The 18,823-nt window shown below is 42.5% G+C and overlaps 1 protein-coding gene across 1 annotated transcript; it reads left to right on the top strand.

Annotated features, from left to right (window-relative positions):
- Positions 1-1,934: 1,934 nt before the first annotated feature.
- Positions 1,935-18,405, top strand: LOC144517372 (protein SSUH2 homolog). Its single transcript, XM_078249468.1, has 12 exons — positions 1,935-2,062; positions 9,059-9,151; positions 9,267-9,351; positions 9,572-9,701; positions 9,991-10,051; positions 10,777-10,901; positions 10,999-11,061; positions 11,841-11,947; positions 14,170-14,262; positions 14,357-14,462; positions 15,277-15,384; positions 15,512-18,405. The coding sequence occupies exons 1-12, from the start codon at positions 2,038-2,040 to the stop codon at positions 15,644-15,646; spliced, it is 1,131 nt and encodes a 376-aa protein (XP_078105594.1). The 5' UTR covers positions 1,935-2,037; the 3' UTR covers positions 15,647-18,405.
- The last annotated feature ends 418 nt before the right edge of the window (positions 18,406-18,823 follow it).

The raw sequence follows: 18,823 nt of genomic DNA, 5'->3' as shown, positions 1-18,823 counted from the left end.
ACTGCAGCTCAAAGGAGACCCTGTAGAAACACAGAGAGGGGATTTTACTCTAAAAAAGACCGTAAGGTTGGAATATATCTACTTCATTTGGCTACCAGACTCATATTGAAGTGAAGTCTCATATTAGCTTCAGATAAAGTTTATTGTTGCCCAGAACGTTGACTTTTGTCCCTTACATTGGCCCCTCATGAAGGGATCTCTCTTTTGACCAGTAAGAACAGGAGGAACGATCACAGCCAGCTTAACATATTTAAACCTACATTACGTTTGTTTAGCTGATGCTTTCATCAATACAACTTACAATAAGTGCATTCAATACATGAATACAACCCTAAAACGTGCAGGAATCATGCACACAAGTATGGACACAGTGGTGTAGTCTATGTGATACACAGGTATACGCAGTATATCCACTAAGAAAGCTCCAGGATTTCCATATACCCACTTAAAAATGCCCAATGACACGTAACAACATACTTTACATTATATGTTTGATATATTTTGAATTGTCATCTGTGTTTTTTCTTCTTCACATTATTCAATGGAATGCTAACGGGGGTGAGTGCTTGTTAGCATCAAAATGGCGCCATAGGATCTAGGGGTTGTGAGGAGAAGCTTTTTTCTCACTTTTTTTTCGAAGTTTGTTGCTTATTTGAATTTTTTTCTCACTTTTGTTGCTCTAGTGTTGCCTTCCATCTTTCTACTGTGTTTTTTGTTTTTTTGTTCTTGCTGGTTAGGGGTACATGGCTTAAAAAAACTGTTCAAAGGGGGAACATTAGCCGCTTTCCGGAGGGATTTTTGCAGTTCCTAGAACATAACATTTCTAGAACCCTTATTTTCTCCTGTTCTGACTGGACCAATTTGGGGATTTTTAAGTCCCTCTGGCCGCAGTTCCTGTAACTCTTTCAGCTCCTACTTCAGGGCAGGGTCTTTTCTCGTTTCCCTTTTCAGCATAGGAACCTAGGTCAACGAGGGTCGGGTTTCCAGTACAGACAGACCAACAACGGGACAATTTTAACAATTTTCGCCATCTTATTCATCACTAATTTCACTTATGACAACATTTTAGGCAAGAAATTAACTGTTTAGATTTCGAATGTAGGCAGTCTTTTGAAAATTGATGCCGAATTGATGCCGAATTGATGCCGAATTGACAATTTGCTTCAAAGTTTTCGGAGTAGAGGAGCTCCATGAAGTGAGGCGACAGCCAGCAGGCGCCTGCCCCAGCTGCTAGCTCTGCGCTGGGCCAGTCGTGCTCAGAGACCCCGCTGTGAGCTGGAGGTCTCTCAGACCGCTCTCGTAAATAAGAGGCTTTTATTTCGCCGTTGACGGTTCGTTTGTTTAAATATCACAACACATGTCCATCATAAGATTAACGGGAACCTGTGGTTAACTGTCTTTTCGGAGTTAAACTCCACAAGCGCGCGCACACACACACACACACACACACACACACACACACACACACACACACACACACACACACACACACACACGTCCACAGCGCAGCAGGCAGAGGCGGTGGAGAGAGAGAGATACCCGTTTCTCTTCGGGAGACTTGTTTAAATTATGACAAATATGCTATATACATTAGATTTAGTATTTAGTTCATACTTTTTGTAGTGTATTTGTTTTCTGATTTTGACGCTATAAAGACCGTTGCTGTGCTTATATCACTCCCTTACCCCTCCTATAGTTCCTATGACCACTTCGCAGTGCGAATGCAATTGGAAAAAACGGTTTTGGGGGAGAGTAGTTAGTAGATCTGTTTAGAAGTGGACTTTTCCTATAACTACGTTCCTGTAACTACTTGGTCGGAAAGCGGCTATTATTGAAAAAAAAGTTTGAGAACCACTGCTTTAGGCTTTTACTTTGACAAATCTTAACCGGAAGTTGTACCTGACTCTCGCTTCCATCGCTGACTGTAAATATTACAGTCTGTCTATGGCTTACACACTTCTTTCTTCTTGTCATCTTTACGTTACGGTAACGGAGCTGCCTTCATTCACGTCATACTGAGTTCAAACCAGCAGAGAAATGGACGACCAAGACGAAGATCTCGGTGAGCAATGAGAGCATGTTTTAATAACCGGAGAAAATACTTTTATACCAAGTCCAGACTGTTGTGTGTTCACACCGGGGCAAAACTGTGTAGACCCTCCGCTGTAAATGACCCTGTGCTGCAGACTTAAACTGGGATGTAACGGTAATAGGAGAGGGATAACCCGGGTTATAATATCCACCTTGTTTGTCCCGGCATAAGCCGATTTAACTGCTGTTACGTTTGAAACCGTTTCAGTGTGTTTGCTATAGTTTCTAGCTAGTTTTACTTACATAAAGTCGCTGTAATGTTACAAAATGATTTAACCCGCAGGATTTGTCAGCAAAGAATTTAAGACAACTAGCCCCAAACTACAAAATAATCCACAGTTCAGTGCTGAGGTGTGTGTGTGTGTGTGTGTGTGTGTGTGTGTGTGTGTGTGTGTGTGTGTGTGTGTGTGTGTGTGTGTGTTTCAATTTTTATGGGCGCTGCTGAGTATGTGGGTGCACAGAACTCTATGCACTTTATTTGCTAATACACTTTAATAATGGACTGACATGATCATCCTGCATTCTGTGTTTTATGTCTTTTTTTAACCACTGCTATAAAGGAAAAGCACTTTAATGATTGGACTACTGGTTAGATGTAAAACTGCATTTCGTTGTACTGGTTTTCCTTGTGCAATGACAATAAAGTTGAATCTAATCTAATCTAATCAAAACCCAAACATCTGGATGGCCCCCTGGTGGCTGGCTGCGGTGTAGGTCATGAACCAGGACAGGGAAGAAAAGAAATCAGTGACGCTGCTCATCGATCAAACATGTCAGTCAAACCCAACAGACGAAGATCTTCTTCTGAGTTCACCGTTAGGTACTTCAAATAGCAATCCTCACGCAATTTCATTAGCACTCATTTCTTTCATTCGTCAATCTGCTGATTGTTTCCTCGATTGACAGTTTGATAAATAGTTTGGTCCGTAACTCTTGGCAGGAGCTCCTTGTGTTGTTGTTGTGTCATTACATCTGTACAGGCTGTACAGTCATAAACAATGTTTATCGTGCTGCGCAGAGCAAGAAAAGGAATTCTGCAGGAGTATTTTGGATGCATTGTCCAGTCTAAGCCTCGCTAATCAGGTCGGCTTTTGTTCTCCCCTTTTTTTAAAAGCACATTCCTTCTCCCATTCCCCCACTAACTCCCTCCCTCCCTCCCTCCCTCACTCCCTCCCTCACTCCCTCTTTATTTGTCTCTCTCTTAATAAGTCTCTCTCCCTCCCTCCCTCCCTCCCTCCGTTCTCACACTCCGTCCATCTCAACCCAGATCTTTTTAGGGAAACACCTTCTCGCTGATATTTTTATCCCTCAGCCAGAGGTATTGTGTGTGTGTGTGTGTGTGTGTGTGTGTGTGTGTGTACAGCGGGACATAAGCACTCTGACTCTGTTGTATTTTTATCTGCCGGGGGCGACGGGAGCTTGGAGAAAACACAGCGACTGAAAAAACACTGAGGAGCAGACGCTGTTCAGCAAAACCATGACGCACGCGCCCCTAAAGAGCTGCACGGTGCCTCGGAAGTCTCTCAATCAAGGCTCTATTGTGTATATTTATGTAATAGTATGTTGTTGTGCAGAAAAACATTATATTCTTTGGTATTTTGTTGGATTTATGATGCTGATGTTGCTGCACAGCTGCAGTTAGGGAAGTCAAAGCTGGACTTAGTTACACTGTTGTAAAAATGTTAAGTAAATACAATCATGCATGCATTCCTACGGTCAATCAGTAATAAGACGCATGATTCAGTCAATTTATTGAAACGTTATTGAAAACGTGATGCTGATGCTGCCCTTGTGACGTCTGCTCTCCATAAAAAAGAAAAAGAACGGTCAAATTAAGTTATTTAACCCTCTGAGGTCTAAGGTAAATTTACCTTTTTAGCATTTGTATATAACTGATCCCCGTGTGTTTCATATCAAAATGTTCAGAGCAAACTCAGCTCTCCGTCTAGTGACGCCCAAATGTTTTCTAGACCAATGTGTAAAGAGATAACTTGGCGCTAAAGCCGAAACGTTGATGTTCACTTTTTCAAATTCCTGAAAAACGGTGATGCTGTATAGAGTGCGAATCGGGCCGCATTTTTCTGTCCGAGCCCGGCCCGAGCCCGACAGGCATTAAGATATTTATATCCGAGCCTGACCAGAGCCCGACACAGTTACAATCTCGTTTTTTTCTCATACTGATGACACATGTACATTTGTTTGTGTGGAAAGCTTTTATTAAGCAACTGTAGGAAGGCATTTGGAAATGTCAACAGATGAGCGTATCGGCGCACACGGGGCAACAAGCGCACGTTAACACAGGCACGCACCTACATATTAAGCTTTTTTAAATTTAAAATATCTGTCCGAACCCGGCCCGGCCCGCCCCGCCGGGTCCCGTCGGGTATCCACCCTCTAATGCTATAGCAAGAGCAGAGTGCAGGATTTTTCCCTTTGTTTTGAAGTTGATGTAATCACAGTACATACAGTTTGGGATTCTTTTTTTCCCACCACTAATTCCTATGGTTAATCAATAACAAGATGCATGATTCGGTCAGAAAACTTTAACATCTTAACAAATGTTTGATTGTTTTTTAAAAACAGACATTACAAAACTTAATTTTTAGACATTATACATTTATCTACTATTTTTTATCATATATTAACACTACTTGAACCTCAGACTTTGGTAAACTGATTTCAAGCACCAAATCAATTTGTCCACACGAGTAAAGTTATATATTCAAAAGTGATTTGAAGAATTTCAAAAAGGCAACATCTAGCCAAATTATCTCTTTAAACATTGCTCTCGGACTAATATGGGTGTCACTATACAGAAAGCTGAGTTTGTTCTGAACATTTTGATATGAAACACACGGGGATCAGTTATATGCAAATACTCTAAAAAGGTGAATTTAAGAAGATGTGCAAAACTCGACCACAGAGTAGAGCTGGGCGGTATGGAGAAAATCAAATATCATAATATTTTTGACCAAATACGTCAGTGTCAAAGTCAAGTCAAGTTCACCCATAGGAATGGAAATTACAGTGCTCATACCCACCTTAATGCCCATAAAAAGATGGATAGAAGAAGAGGATAAATACAATACAAATAGACCATAAATACAGTACAGAAATTATAAAAAATGTACGTTTAAAGTGCTTGTTTGTGCTGTCTGATAGCCTAAGGTATATTGTATATTGTATAAAGAGCATACCGCTTAGTTCGTGTTCGATATTACGGCGATATTGTAGAGTTGACTATTGGTGCTTTCACAAAACATTAACACAATGACATTTTAGATAAATACTCACCAATAACGTAGTTACAATCACTAAGTGGGTAAAGGCAAATAATAAAACAGCTAGGAAGTCTGGTGAGTTCAGAAAATGACATCATCTTACTGTAATGCAGCCTTTAAAACCAGAAACATCATGATATTACGATATCCAAAATGTAAGACGATATCTAGCCTCATTTATCGATGTCCATATAATATCGGTATATTGCCCAGCTCTACATCAGAGTGTAAATGTTTTATGGGGGTGGCAGTAGCTCAGTCAGTAGGGAGTTGGGAACTGGGTTGTTGGCTCAAGTCCCCATACGGACCAAAGTATGGTGGTGGACTGGTAGCTGGTAGCACTGCCAAGGTGCTCTTGAGCAAGGCATCGAACCCCCAACTGCTCGGGGCGCGTTTCCATGGCCAGCCCCCTCACTCTGACGTCTCTCCATTAGTGCACGTATAGGTACTGAGCATGTTGGTGTAATTCAGGCCTGTTTGTAATGTGTATAATAATAACAACAGGATTAATAAAGTATACATTATTATTATTATTATTATTATTATTATTATTATTATTATTATTATTATTAAAGCACAGTTGAATTTGCCTTGTTGCTGCAATGTGCTTGATAGGTAAACTTGCCTTTGCTTCCCTTTACATTTAACCTGAAGGTGAATACACAGGGCGTGGGTGGAAATGACATTTACGGAGTAGTTCAAGTTAGTTCAGTAATAAAGGGAAGGGTGTGCCAGTGTCAGAGTGGATTACCAGTAGAGAGAAGTCATGGGAAGGTGCAAAGGTCGGTAGTTCCTGCATTAGAAAAAAACTCAAATTCATCAAAACATTGGAGAATGTTATTCATACTCTTATTGACTACTGTAATTCCTTGTATTCTGGGATTTGCCAATCATCTTTATCACGTCTGCAGCTTGTCCAGAATGCGGCTGCTAGATTGTTGACTGGTACCAGAAGGAGGGATCATATCTCCCCGATATTGGCTTCACTTCACCGGTCAAATGTAGAATTGATTTTAAGGTAATGTTACTTGTTTTTAAGGCATTACATGGATTGGCCCCTTTATATAATGCTGATCTCCTTACCCTACATCACTCCTCCAGGAACCTAAGATCGTCTAATCAGTTCCTTTTAGCTATTCCACAGTCTCAGATGAAAACAAAGGGTGATCGTGCCTGGGAGCGTGCCTATGTTCCCACAGCCCAATGGTCCCACAGCCCTATGTTCCCACATTTCTAAGATTATTTTTTTTCAATGAAAAGTAGGCCCTATGTTCCCACATTTCCTTTTTCATAAATTTGTATCAGAATTTATCCCCCTAACCCTAACCCCTAACTCCTAACCCTAACACTAAAAAAATGTTGTGGGAGGGTTAGGGCTTAAATTGAAGGGAAATGTAGGAACACAAGACCTAATTTTGAAAATGTCCTAGAAATGTGGGAACATAGGGCTGTGGGACCATTGGGCTGTGGGAACATAGGGCTGTGGGACCATTGGGCTGTGGGAGCATTGGGCTGTGGGAACATAGGGCTGTGGGACCATTGGGCTGTGGGAACATAGGGCTGTGGGACCATTGGGCTGTGGGAACATAGGGCTGTGGGACCATTGGGCTGTGGGACCATAGGGCTGACCCCATCGTGCCTTCTCCGTTGTGGCCCCGAGACTCTGGAACAAACTTCCCATTCATATTAGGTCCTCCTCTACTGCCGAGATCTTTAAGTCTCGTCTTAAAACACACTTTTATTCTTTGGCGTATGATTTAGTTTAGGGACATTTGTATAGAAGTGTGTTGTTTGTATGATGTTCATTGTGTCTATATTTTTATTGTCTTCCTTTTGTTTTTATAACATAATATAACTTTGTACAGCACTTTGTTCAGCCTAGGTTGGTTTTAAATGTGCTCTATAAATAATTAAATTGACTTGACTTGACATTCCAGTGTTTCCCACAGATTAGAAAGCAATTTGTGGCGCGGGGGGTGGGGGCAGAAAATACTTTTCAATACTCATCTGGATTGAAGCAGCAAACATTCAGTGCAAGAGCAAAAAAATGACATAACATTATTTATAATACGTTTATATGTAGCAGCTGTGAATCAAATAGTGTTTTGACCTCGACAACCCAACTGCATTTTACCGCAAACTTGCGACTAGTTAACTTTCTAAAGCAGGCGCAATCACTTGTTTGCTAAGAGTCGGGTCGGGACTCCAACATTAAGACACTGACAGCATTGTGTTCAGAATATTAAATATCTTTATAGCATTTTTTTTATGTGTGATTGTGTAAAGGTGTTCACGAGATACCAACCTTTTGTGAACTGTGTGTGTGTGTGTGTGTGTGTGTGTGTGTGTGTGTGTGTGAGAGAGAGAGAGAGAGAGAGAGAGAGACACGTGAGGGACAGAGAGACAGAGGAGAGCAGGGAAAGGAAAATCAGCTGAATGAATACGCTGCGTGTTTTAAATAGCGTAACAAAAGAATAACATAATATGTGGCGGCCAGTGTTGATTGTGTGGCGCACCGCCACATATTAGTCTAAGTGTGGGAAACACTGCATTCTTACTCCCAGGGCGTTTAAAAACTGATGCTTGGTCAGGGGCCTTTGGCGTTTGTTAGTGACGCAAAAAGTCTCCTTTAGCGTCTCCGTCAGACGCAGGGGGCTTTCAAATGATTCCAATGTAATCCCATCCGTGGTGATATTCAACGCTCTGGGTTTCCCTTTGGCGTCATTTTTCAACTTGCTTGGTCGGGAACCTTGGCGTCACTTTTTGACGCTCTGGGTCGAGACCCTTGGTGTCGTTGCAGGGTAAAACCACTTAGTAAGGGTTAGGATTAGATTGTGGGGGTGGGGGGGTTACAACATGTACCTTTAAGTGATACACGGTACAAGAATCTCACTATGACTCCAGAGTCGGTACTCGCGGAAGCTATTCGCCATCACTCTCTCACTTACTCTACTGCACACACACACACACGCACACACACACACACACACACACACACACACACACACACACACACACACACACACACACACATACTCACTCGCCAGCCCTTAAAGAGATCGACACACACACCTAAACTTCAGGCCACTTATGTAAGCTACGGTGAAAGCTCTGCGTGGAGCCTCTGCAGAACCATATATCACGCTTTAGTGGAGCTTGTAGTGTGTAAATAAACTACTCTACTGACTGATGTTGACAAACCTGTAGAAATGTTAGAGTGACCTTTTAATCCTGAGCATCTGGTCTGTTACTATGGGCTATAACCAGTTTCCTGAAGAATGCATCCTCCCTTCCTGTCCTTTCTTCCTGACAGAAAACACTGTCCACCCCTCTTGGGCACAACTTTTTAATACGACAAAACCTATGGAACGAAATAAGGAAAAAACAAAGCATTAAGGAAAGATTTTAAACTGCTCCGTACCGAGACAGATACAGAAAGAAGGTCTGAACCTGAGGGGGAATGGATCAGTTGTTTGGTCTAAAAAAATTGTGAAAAAATGTTCCAACTCCAACTTATATCTTTGAAGAGCAGAGACACCAATGGATTAATCTGTGCAGCTCTACTTAATTCCTTGGTTGGTTATATATTCTGGTCTGTTGACTATGTGTTGAGGATGTCAGAAACGTTGATAAAAGGGGTTGGTGATGTAAATCTTTTCTTCCTTTTCTTCCCCTCATCTCCTCAGGTGAGTTCGACCCAAACATCCCAGAGGAGGGACCGTCAGCGCCCCCTCCTGGCTGGCTGGATGATGTACATGGATACCAGGTCCCCAAAGGAGGCGAGTCCTTTGTTTCTCTTCTCTTCTGTTTTTGTTTTGTCCCGACCTTCGTCTCCTATGTTTTTGTGTTGATGTGTGTGTGTGTGTGTGTGTGTGTGTATGTATGTATGTCTAGAGGGTGACAACCCGCTGTATCCACCCCCCCCTGACTATAACCCGCAGCCCGAACTCAACAAGAACACTTTGGTTCCCATTGTCAGGTAAACAAAGGCGTTTCTCATCAGGTCCAGACTTTTTTCAAAGATTCCCTTTCACACATGTGAACATATGTCACGATGTTAGACAAAAAATATGAAGATATAATGGGATTATGGATGTACTTGTGTGTGTGTTTGTATATGTGTGTGTGTGTGTCTGTGTGTGTGTGTGTGTGTGTGTGTGTGTGTATGTGCGTGTGTGTGTGTGCTTTTGCCCCTCCAGGGTCCCCACTGTGTCGGAGGATGTGGCCAGAGATGCCTTGCTCAAGTTTGTGGAATCAAAATGGAGATACAGCTCCAAACCTGCCAGGAACCTCACCTTCAAAGAGCTCAAGCCCGTCACTGTGTACAGGGTAGAAGCACATCTGTTACACTAATATATGAATGAATATGTTACCTATCTAATATCTAACCTGGAACAACATCACATGTGTGAACAACAGATATCTAGATAGATAGATAGATAGATAGATAGATGGATAGATACTGTAGACTAGTTAGATAGATAGATAGACTAGTTAGATGATAGTGTTGTAGCATTTGGGTTTGTATTGTAGCTTTTGTATTTGTGTTCAACAGCTAAAACAGACCTCAGTCGTAGCAACATGAATCACATGTTTTCTGATTGTCTTCCTTCTGCAGTATCGCCTGGAGACCTACACTGAGACCAGAACCAGCGCCTGGCAGTTTGAATCCTACAACGGTAAAACCTTTATCTGAGCCGACAAACCACTGATAACATTGGCTCTTTTATGAATGAATAGATCAGTAGTCGGCCTCCTCCGACGGTACTTGTACCCTGGTCAGTTTTAGTTAATACAATACAACTTTATTGTCAGTTTACACTGAAATGAACCCTTGTTTTGTCTTCCCGTCAACCATGAACTTGTTGTCTTTCCCGGGTCACTTTTTCCAACATTGTTTGTCGCTTTTTTAATTCATGGTCAATAAACACAAAGTTTTGCCAGAAACACACCGCGCGCCAAAGCGAATAGTTGCGAAGCGCCGTGAAGCGGAGCTATTTTCATTTCGCCGCCGACGTTATCCAATCTGTCCGTTCTTACCAGCTACGATCAGGAGCGGAGAGGCCACGACGGCCCGCGCGCTGCAGCGATCGTCTCCTCTGTTTCTTACATTAAAACAACATCAACAGCCATAACAAAGAAACATGTTTTGTGATATCTTCGGATTCTGATCTTAATTGTCAGCCAACTGATTGTGGTTTAGCAACAGGACAGACTGATGTATTAAAGAGTTCTTGAGCCTGTTGTGTCTAAACAAAGGGACTCTAAAATTGCCTGTTGGGAAGAAAAAGTTGGTATTTATGAATGGAGTTAGAAGAAATGCTGTCTTCTTGTGGGATGTTTGGAAGGAGTGTGCAACAGGTTGGCCAAGTAACGTTTACATGTGTTCTGCTTCTTCAAACAGGACAGGTGGTGGACGGTCCTCAGTTTGGGATGAGCCCTCCACCGTGGGACATTCCTGTCACGCTGCCTGCGAGATACACCGACAAGGTGGAGAAGGTCCGCGTGCCGCACTCGTCCTTCGTGAAGGTACAGCTCCGTCAAGCTTTCTCTGTTTTCCTGATTGTGTTACTTTTTTGTGTTCTTTGTTTCAGTGTGTGTGTGTGTGTGTCTGTGTGTGTTTTAGCCGTGTCACAAGTGCAACGGCTGTGGAAGAACTCGCTGTGGTAACTGCCATGGAAGAGGCCAGGTGAGATGTGTTCTTGTTTTAAAGTATTATAGTAGAGCTGCAAAGACGAATCGATTAGTTTTCAACTATGTAATAAATCGTCAACTATTTTGATAATCGGTTGTTCGGTTTGAGCCATTTTTCATGGGAATATATATATGGGTGTGATGTCAGCTTGTTCAATGTGAATATGTTCTAGTTTCTTCTCTCCTCTGTGACAGTAAACTGAATATCTGACACGTGAGGACGTCATCTTGGGCTTTTTTGGGGAACACCGATCCACATTTTTCACCATGTTCTGACATTTTAGAGACCAAACAACTCATCCATTCATCCAGAAAATAATTGACTGTGACAAGCGTCTTTTTTTTAATTTTTTTATTGTCGATTAATCCCAATACTCCAAATATAGCCTCCCTTCTTAATTTATGGAAATGGCAGAGAATCGGAGGAGAGCAGGAAGATGAAAGGAGGTGCAAAGAGATGTTTTTGGCTGCTGTCACACAAAGGCAGAGAGAAAGTTCTTTGTCGATATGAGTATGGCTGCAACCAAACGGTCATTTTCATTGTCGATTAATCGATGAGTTGTTTGGTTTGTAGAAACAGTGACATTAGTGAGAAATGACCCCCCCCCCCATCTCATTTTGCAGAAGCGTTGTACATTCTGCCACGGTCACGGCCGTTCCAGGGACAAGCGCTGCACCTCGTGTCACGGCCGCGGGCGCAGGAGGTGGGTGTCCTCGCTGCCTGCTTCCTTTTCCCCCTGTCCCTCTGTCTAAATGTCCTTCTCCGTCTTGCAGAAGCGTTGCTTCTACTGCAACGGCACAGGGTTCAGAAGGCGGCCCGGGAATCACAAGTCGTCCGGGAAGACGCGTTGTTCTTCTTGTAGCGGGAGAGGCCGTAAGAGGTGAGAGAGGAAGCGCTTGGGCCGTTAGTTGAGAGCGAGTAGACTGGTAGAGTACAGAGGAGAGGGCTTGATTTGATTTACAGCGTACATGTCACCAGTGGCGGGACATTTCCTAACAATCCGTTTGATAAATATTTCAATCAGGAGAGACTTTGTTTGCAGATATGCAAACCCAGCGTAGTGCAAGCGTAGGGTTCGGTTCAGTGGAAAAAAATTCTACGGTTCGGCAGAAACCCAACCCCGTCAAAAAGCCCAATATTCGGCCGAATCTGAAGCCGAATCCTGGATTCGGTGCATCCCTAGTGTGAACGGTCATGTGATACGTGTTGTCAGACGTGTTAACATGGATGCAGATTCGTTCTGCTACTGGAGCTAAAACTCTTGTGTGGACGGAGATCGTTTTTGGCTCAAAATGAGGCTTATGAAAAAGTGAAAACCTAACAGTGTAGATGTAGCCTAAGATGCGAGGAAGAAATGTGAGCAAGGGAAGCAAGGAGCGTTCACGTTAGCCGAATGAAAAGATCCCCAAGTCTCTGGAGCTAAACATATGCCGTTGGTGGATGTCTTAAAGGAACACGCCGACTTATTGGGACTTTGTCTTATTGACCGTATCCCCCAGAGTTAGATAAGTCCATACATACCCTTCTCATCTCCGTGCGTGTCGTAACTCTGTCTGACGCAGCCACCGCTAGCCTAGCTTAGCACAGATCCTGGAGGTAACCGGCTCCATCTAGCCTACTGCTCCCAACAAGTGACCAAATAACGCCAACATGTTCCTATTTACATGTTGTGATTTGTAGAGTCACAGGGTGTACAAATAACAAGGTCACATGACACACAGCCATCTTCTAACCGTATACAAACTGGGAACTATATTCTCAGAAGGCGAAGCACTGCTACTTCTGCTACTTGGGCGGAGTGATTTGCTCGCAGCACCTGAGAAGCCCCGTGGTGAGGAGCAGAGAGTAACAACGGTGCTTTTCAGGTGTTGCACTAATCCCTCCGCCCAAGTAGCAGAAGTAGCAGTGCTTCGCCTTCTGAGAATATAGTCAGTAAATGAGTTTTGTCACTTATTGGGAGCAGTAGGCTAGATGGAGCCGGTTACCTCCAGGATCTGTGCTAAGCTAGGCTAGATGGAGCCGGTTACCTCCAGGATCTGTGCTAAGCTAGGCTAGCGGTGGGTGCGTAAGACAGAGTTTAGTTTAGTTTAGTGTATTCTCCCGGACCCAGGACCAGGCCAAAGTGCTAACCACTGCTCCACTATGATGCCAATAAAAAACCCACGGTCGCGTCCGAAATCTCCTCCTCTTTAGGGCCAAATTATCTCTTTACACATTGATCTGGAACTATTTTGGCCTCACTATACAGAAAGATGAGTTTGTTCTGAACATTTTGATATGAAACACATGGAGATCAGTTATATGCAAAAACCCTAAAAATGAGAATTCAAGAAGATATCTATGCGTTACAGAGCTGCCTCGGTTTCTGTGCGTTCGTCTGTTATGAACGTTGTCGTTACTACCACATTTCATTGTGGGATACTTATGCCGGCGTAGTGTCCAGTATTGCACACTGTAATATTTTACTGGAAATTGTATGCGATTTACGTACTACATACTAAGGTTTTGGAGATACTAAAAAATCTCACCTACTGTTTTAGCTACTAAATAGCATGTTAGTGTGAAATTTCGTACGCAACCCTTATAGTGCTCATATTATGCTCATTTTCAGTTTCATAATTGTATTTCGAGGTTGTACCATAATAGGTTTACATGGTTTCATTTTCAAAAAACACCATATTTTTGCTGCAGCTCCTCTTTTCACCCTGTGTGTTGAGCTCTCTGTTTTAGCTACAGAGTGAGACCTCTCACTTCTGTTCCATCTTTGTTGGGAGTCGCACATGCGCAGTAGCTAGGTAAGGACTACTAGCCAGTCAGAAGCAGAGTATGAGGGCGTGCCCTGACAGTGAAGGCTGGACTACAATAGAGCTGTTTGGAGCAGTTTGTGAACAGTGTTTTCTGTTGGAGATGGTAAGTCCCTTTGGGGGGGGACTTTGGGCTTTTTCACTTTGTAAACCTATAACATGCACAAAAAAACATATATAACACAATAAAGGGAAGGGAGAAAGCCAAAAAGCATAATATGAGCACTTTAATTTGCTAAACACAAATTTGATGTTGTACTGTGAGGAGGATGTGACGTTTGCTGTGTCGCTCCTCCAGGTGTTCCTCCTGTCACGGCCAAGGCTACAAGACCTGCTCCCTGTGTCACGGCAGCCAAAGCCTGCTGCATTTCATCCAACTCACTGTGACGTGGTAGGTCAAAGACACCCACGCACGCACGCACACACGCACACACAAAAATCTATCCCAAATCGTCTTCTGCTTCATCTGTTTCTTATGTGTGTAGGAAGAACGACATAACTGATTTCATTCCCGACCGCCAGCCTGACTTCCCTGACAAGAAGTTTGAGAAAGTGACGGGAGATCCGTTCTTCGTCGATGAGAGCGTGCTGGTAAACACAAAACACACTTCTCTTTTTATACAGGAATTCACATCTGGCGTCTGTGGCCTCTGTCTGACGTCTGTGGCCTCCCAACATTTGTTCCAACAGTTGGGAAGGAAAATAAACAGAACATTTCTCGAGAGCAATTATTGAATGGGACACAAAAAGCACCTGTACTTGTATAAGAGGCCCTGTGTTTTAATCCAAACCACATCTTTTTTCCAATCTTAACTAGTCATTTTGGTGCCGAAACGTAACCGCAGGACCGTCACCATTCGTCGGCTGAACTCTACTGTAACGTCCGCTGAAAGACAGTCACCTCGCGGTGCTCCGTACCCGACTCACAGTCACCTTTTGTCGGCTAAATTTTACTGCAAGTGGACCAAACCACTTGTGAGGCCATGGAGGGGGGAAATGTTTCTAACAGCAATGCGCCAAGGTCCAAATGTGCCTGGCTTTTAAAGGGAATGGGAGATGATACTCTGATTGGTTGAAACACACACCTATGAATTAATGAAGACACTAAGTACAACCCTTTTGAACCACGCGCCCGGTGCACGGACCCTTTTTTCCACCGTAAAACTAGCAAAAGTGGATTTGGACATGCCCTAAACGCACCTGCACCAGGCGCTTCACGCTGTGCGCTTACATCGTTAAAATAGAGCCCCATATGAGACAAAGATATGTTACTTTTTTGAAATAAAATGTCAATAAACTCTACATGTCTGGCCCTTGATGCGCTTCTCTTTTTCGAGTGTGGCCCTTAGTGAAGTTGAGTTTGACCCCCTGATCATCTGTGTTTCCTCCTCTTATGTCCTGCCAGGTTTATCCTATCCAGGGCTTCCCTGATCAGGAGATCTGCGATGTTTCCACAAGAATGATTAACGAACACCTCAATCGCTTCAGTTCCACCAGCCGCATCCTGCAGCAGGTACAATCAAACACGTCCAAACGTGTAGCTCTGTTATTGTTTAACGATGCTGAATGTTTCGTTTGCGTTTCTCTCCAATAAATAAAACCACACTAACGTCACGACTGCTCTTCATTCCTCTCCGTAGCGTCAGACCATCGAGATGGTACCCCTGACTCACGCTTACTACACGTACAACGGAAAAGACTACAGCTTCTTCGTCTATGGCGTGGAGAACAAAGTCTTTGCTGCCAAATATCCCACTGCGTGTACTATTTTATAAGTACCGTGTTTAGTCCTGACAATACATGTTCAGGGAGGGGGGGGGGGGAAGCAGAATCATCCATTTAAAGAAGAATTCCGGTCGATTTCAACACACAAACGGTCAAAAGTTTGGGGTCACTTAGAAATGTCCATTCCAGTCCATTCCAGACAGAATACCAGCTGAGATCAGTTGAATTGTTTTTTTAACCAGGGCAGCAGTTTTCAGATTACATTATGTGCTTACAAAATTGCAAAAGGGTTCTCCAATGTTTTCTCAGTTAGCCTTTTAAAATGATATCAGATTAGTAAACAGAATGTGCCTTTGGAACATTGGATGAATGGTTGCTGATAATGGGCAATGTAGATATTGCATTAAAGATCAGCCTACCACTCAGATCAGCTGGTATTCTGTCTTAAATGGAGTGGAATGGAAATTTCTAAGTGACCCCAAACTTTTGACCGGCAGTGTTGCTCTGTTGTTTGTGTTCACGGAGTGCTGTCAATAGCGAGAACAACGGAAATAATCGGTGTTGCCTCCTGCTACACTTCGAACCCAGGGGGCTGAAACGGGGCTGGTTTTAAACGTGCTTTTAGCCTCTTAACATGTTCGAGATGTCATTACAAGTGCCTAGCCATGTGAACTGATTCCTTCCGACTGAACACAGTGAATTTGACTGCAGTAGATGTGAAAGAAATGCATAGAAGTTGTGTTAATTCAGCCAGTGCACATACCGCTGTTTAGTTCCGGTGTTCGGTGAAGTCCACACAAGTCGATAGTCAAACTCATACAATCCAGTATTCCAAAACATATTTTTTCCGTCCGGTTTAGGTTGCTTCTTCCAATTTACTTATGGGACCAAAAAAAAAAACCGCTTCCAGAACTCCGTGACCACAAACAACAGAGCTACGTGTTGAAATCGACCGGAATCATCCATTTAATGTACCACCGTGTATTCACCAAAAATGTATTGTAGCGATATGAAGTTTACTTTAAGTTTTACGACATTTATTACCGCACTTATTGTTCAGCATGGCTTCAAGTTTCATGTTCTGCATCTCAGTGTGTCTGATATACAGTATTTAGGTGCTTTAAATGACCAAACAAAGCCTAATCATTGTGCTGAAACATTTATATTATAGATACAATGTTCTTCTGGACCGGACAATTACTCTACAAAATGCTGCAGGCCAAACTCCAGAATGACCCGCTGTCCCAGTTTACGGCAACAAGTCCTCCAAACTAGAGCACTGCATTGGGATTGGGATCCAGCGGGAATAGGGATCGAACGATGCTGGTTTTTCAAGGCCGATACAGATTTATATGTAGTTCATGACACAGATAACCGATATTTGGAACCGATATGTATTTACAGTGAAAATGAAAATCTTTGAGTTAAAATTAAGCTTTTGGAATGTTACAAACTCCAACACAAATGATTTAACCCTCTGTCTTCCGGTTGACCATGCACTTGTTGTCCTTCTGGGTCAAAATTAACACTTTTATATTCTGCTTTTTTACAGTTTTTAAAAAAAATATTTTTAACACATTTTCTGACGTTTTTGTCCCTTTTATAAAGCACTTTTTTCAATGTTTTTGTCACTTTTTTCAATGTTTTTGTCACTTTTTTCAACGTTTTCGATGCTGTTTTTCACTAACACCAACTTATTACCACTAGTTTTACACAGGGTCAAGTTTAGCCTAGCCAATTTTAAATATATTAGAAATGCACTAACTTTTAATACTGCCAAATTATTTATGGATGCCATGATTATGTCACATCTAACATAATGTCTGACAAGATGGGAACAAACTAACAGCTCATCATTAAAGCCACTAGCTACTCTTTACAAGAAAATTGTATTGTATTGTCCTAAATAACCGCAAACTGCTGAGCTGGGAAGATGTAATTAAATACAAAAACATCTGTAACTCTTTCATAACACAACGTAACAAAGGCAGTCAGATCACTAGAAGCACCACACGAGGTGACCTTCTAATTCCATTCAGGAAAAGTACATTTGGCCAATTATCATTTTCTGTTACGGCATTACAAAACTGGACTTCATTTCCCACTACAATCAAAGATATACATACATATTCCACCTTTACAACACACCTTAAAACACATTAATCTGTCAGATGTGATGTGTGTTCGATGTGGCCTCTGAGACTTCTCTCCTTTCTCTTGTCTCCTTCGTATTGTCTTAACTGCATGGACTGCTTTAAAGGTCCCATGGCATGAACATTTCACTTTATGAGGTTTTTTAACATTAATATGTGTTCCCCCAGCCTGCCTATTGTCCCCCAGTGGCTAGAAATGGTGATAGGTGTAAACCGAGCCCTGGGTATCCTGCTCTGTCTTTGAGAAAATGAAAGCTCAGATGGGCCGATCTGGAATCTTCTCTTTATGACGTCATAAGGGGAAAGGTTACCTCCCCTTTCTCTGCTTTGCTCGCCCAGAGAATTTGGCCCGCCCATGAGAGAGAGACATCATGGCTTTCAAAGGAGCAAAGTGGCAGTTGGTCAAGGCCACACACACCCCCCTCCACCTTGCCCCCCCTCTCTCCTCCTCAATAGCATTTAAAGCTGCAGACACAGAAATGGCACATCCTAAGGAAAGCTCATTGTGGGACTGGCTCTAGTGGCTGTAATTCTGCACCAAGGCTGAATTTTGGGAAAGATTCAGATACAGTATTAGGGGACCACTAAGGCCTATATAAAAGAGACTTCAGATACAGTATTAGGGGACCACTAAGGTCTATATAAAAGAGACTTCAGATACAGTATTAGGGGGACCACTAAGGTCTATATAAAAGAGACTTCAGATACAGTATTAGGGGACCACTAAGGTCTATATAAAAGAGACTTCAGATACAGTATTAGTGGGACCACTAAGGTCTATATAAAAGAGACTTCAGATACAGTATTAGGGGACCACTAAGGTCTATATAAAAGAGACTTCAGATACAGTATTAGGGGGACCACTAAGGTCTATATAAAAGAGACTTCAGATACAGTATTAGGGGACCACTAAGGTCTATATAAAAGAGACTTCAGATACAGTATTAGTGGGACCACTAAGGTCTATATAAAAGAGACTTCAGATACAGTATTAGGGGACCACTAAGGTCTATATAAAAGAGACTTCAGATACAGTATTAGGGGACCACTAAGGTCTATATAAAAGAGACTTCA

Source organism: Sander vitreus, chromosome 4 (genome assembly GCF_031162955.1).
Source record: "Sander vitreus isolate 19-12246 chromosome 4, sanVit1, whole genome shotgun sequence".
In the NCBI taxonomy this organism is placed as follows: domain Eukaryota; kingdom Metazoa; phylum Chordata; class Actinopteri; order Perciformes; family Percidae; genus Sander; species Sander vitreus.
Note: the sequence above shows the minus strand (reverse complement) of the source record. Positions and strands in the feature narration are given on the sequence as shown.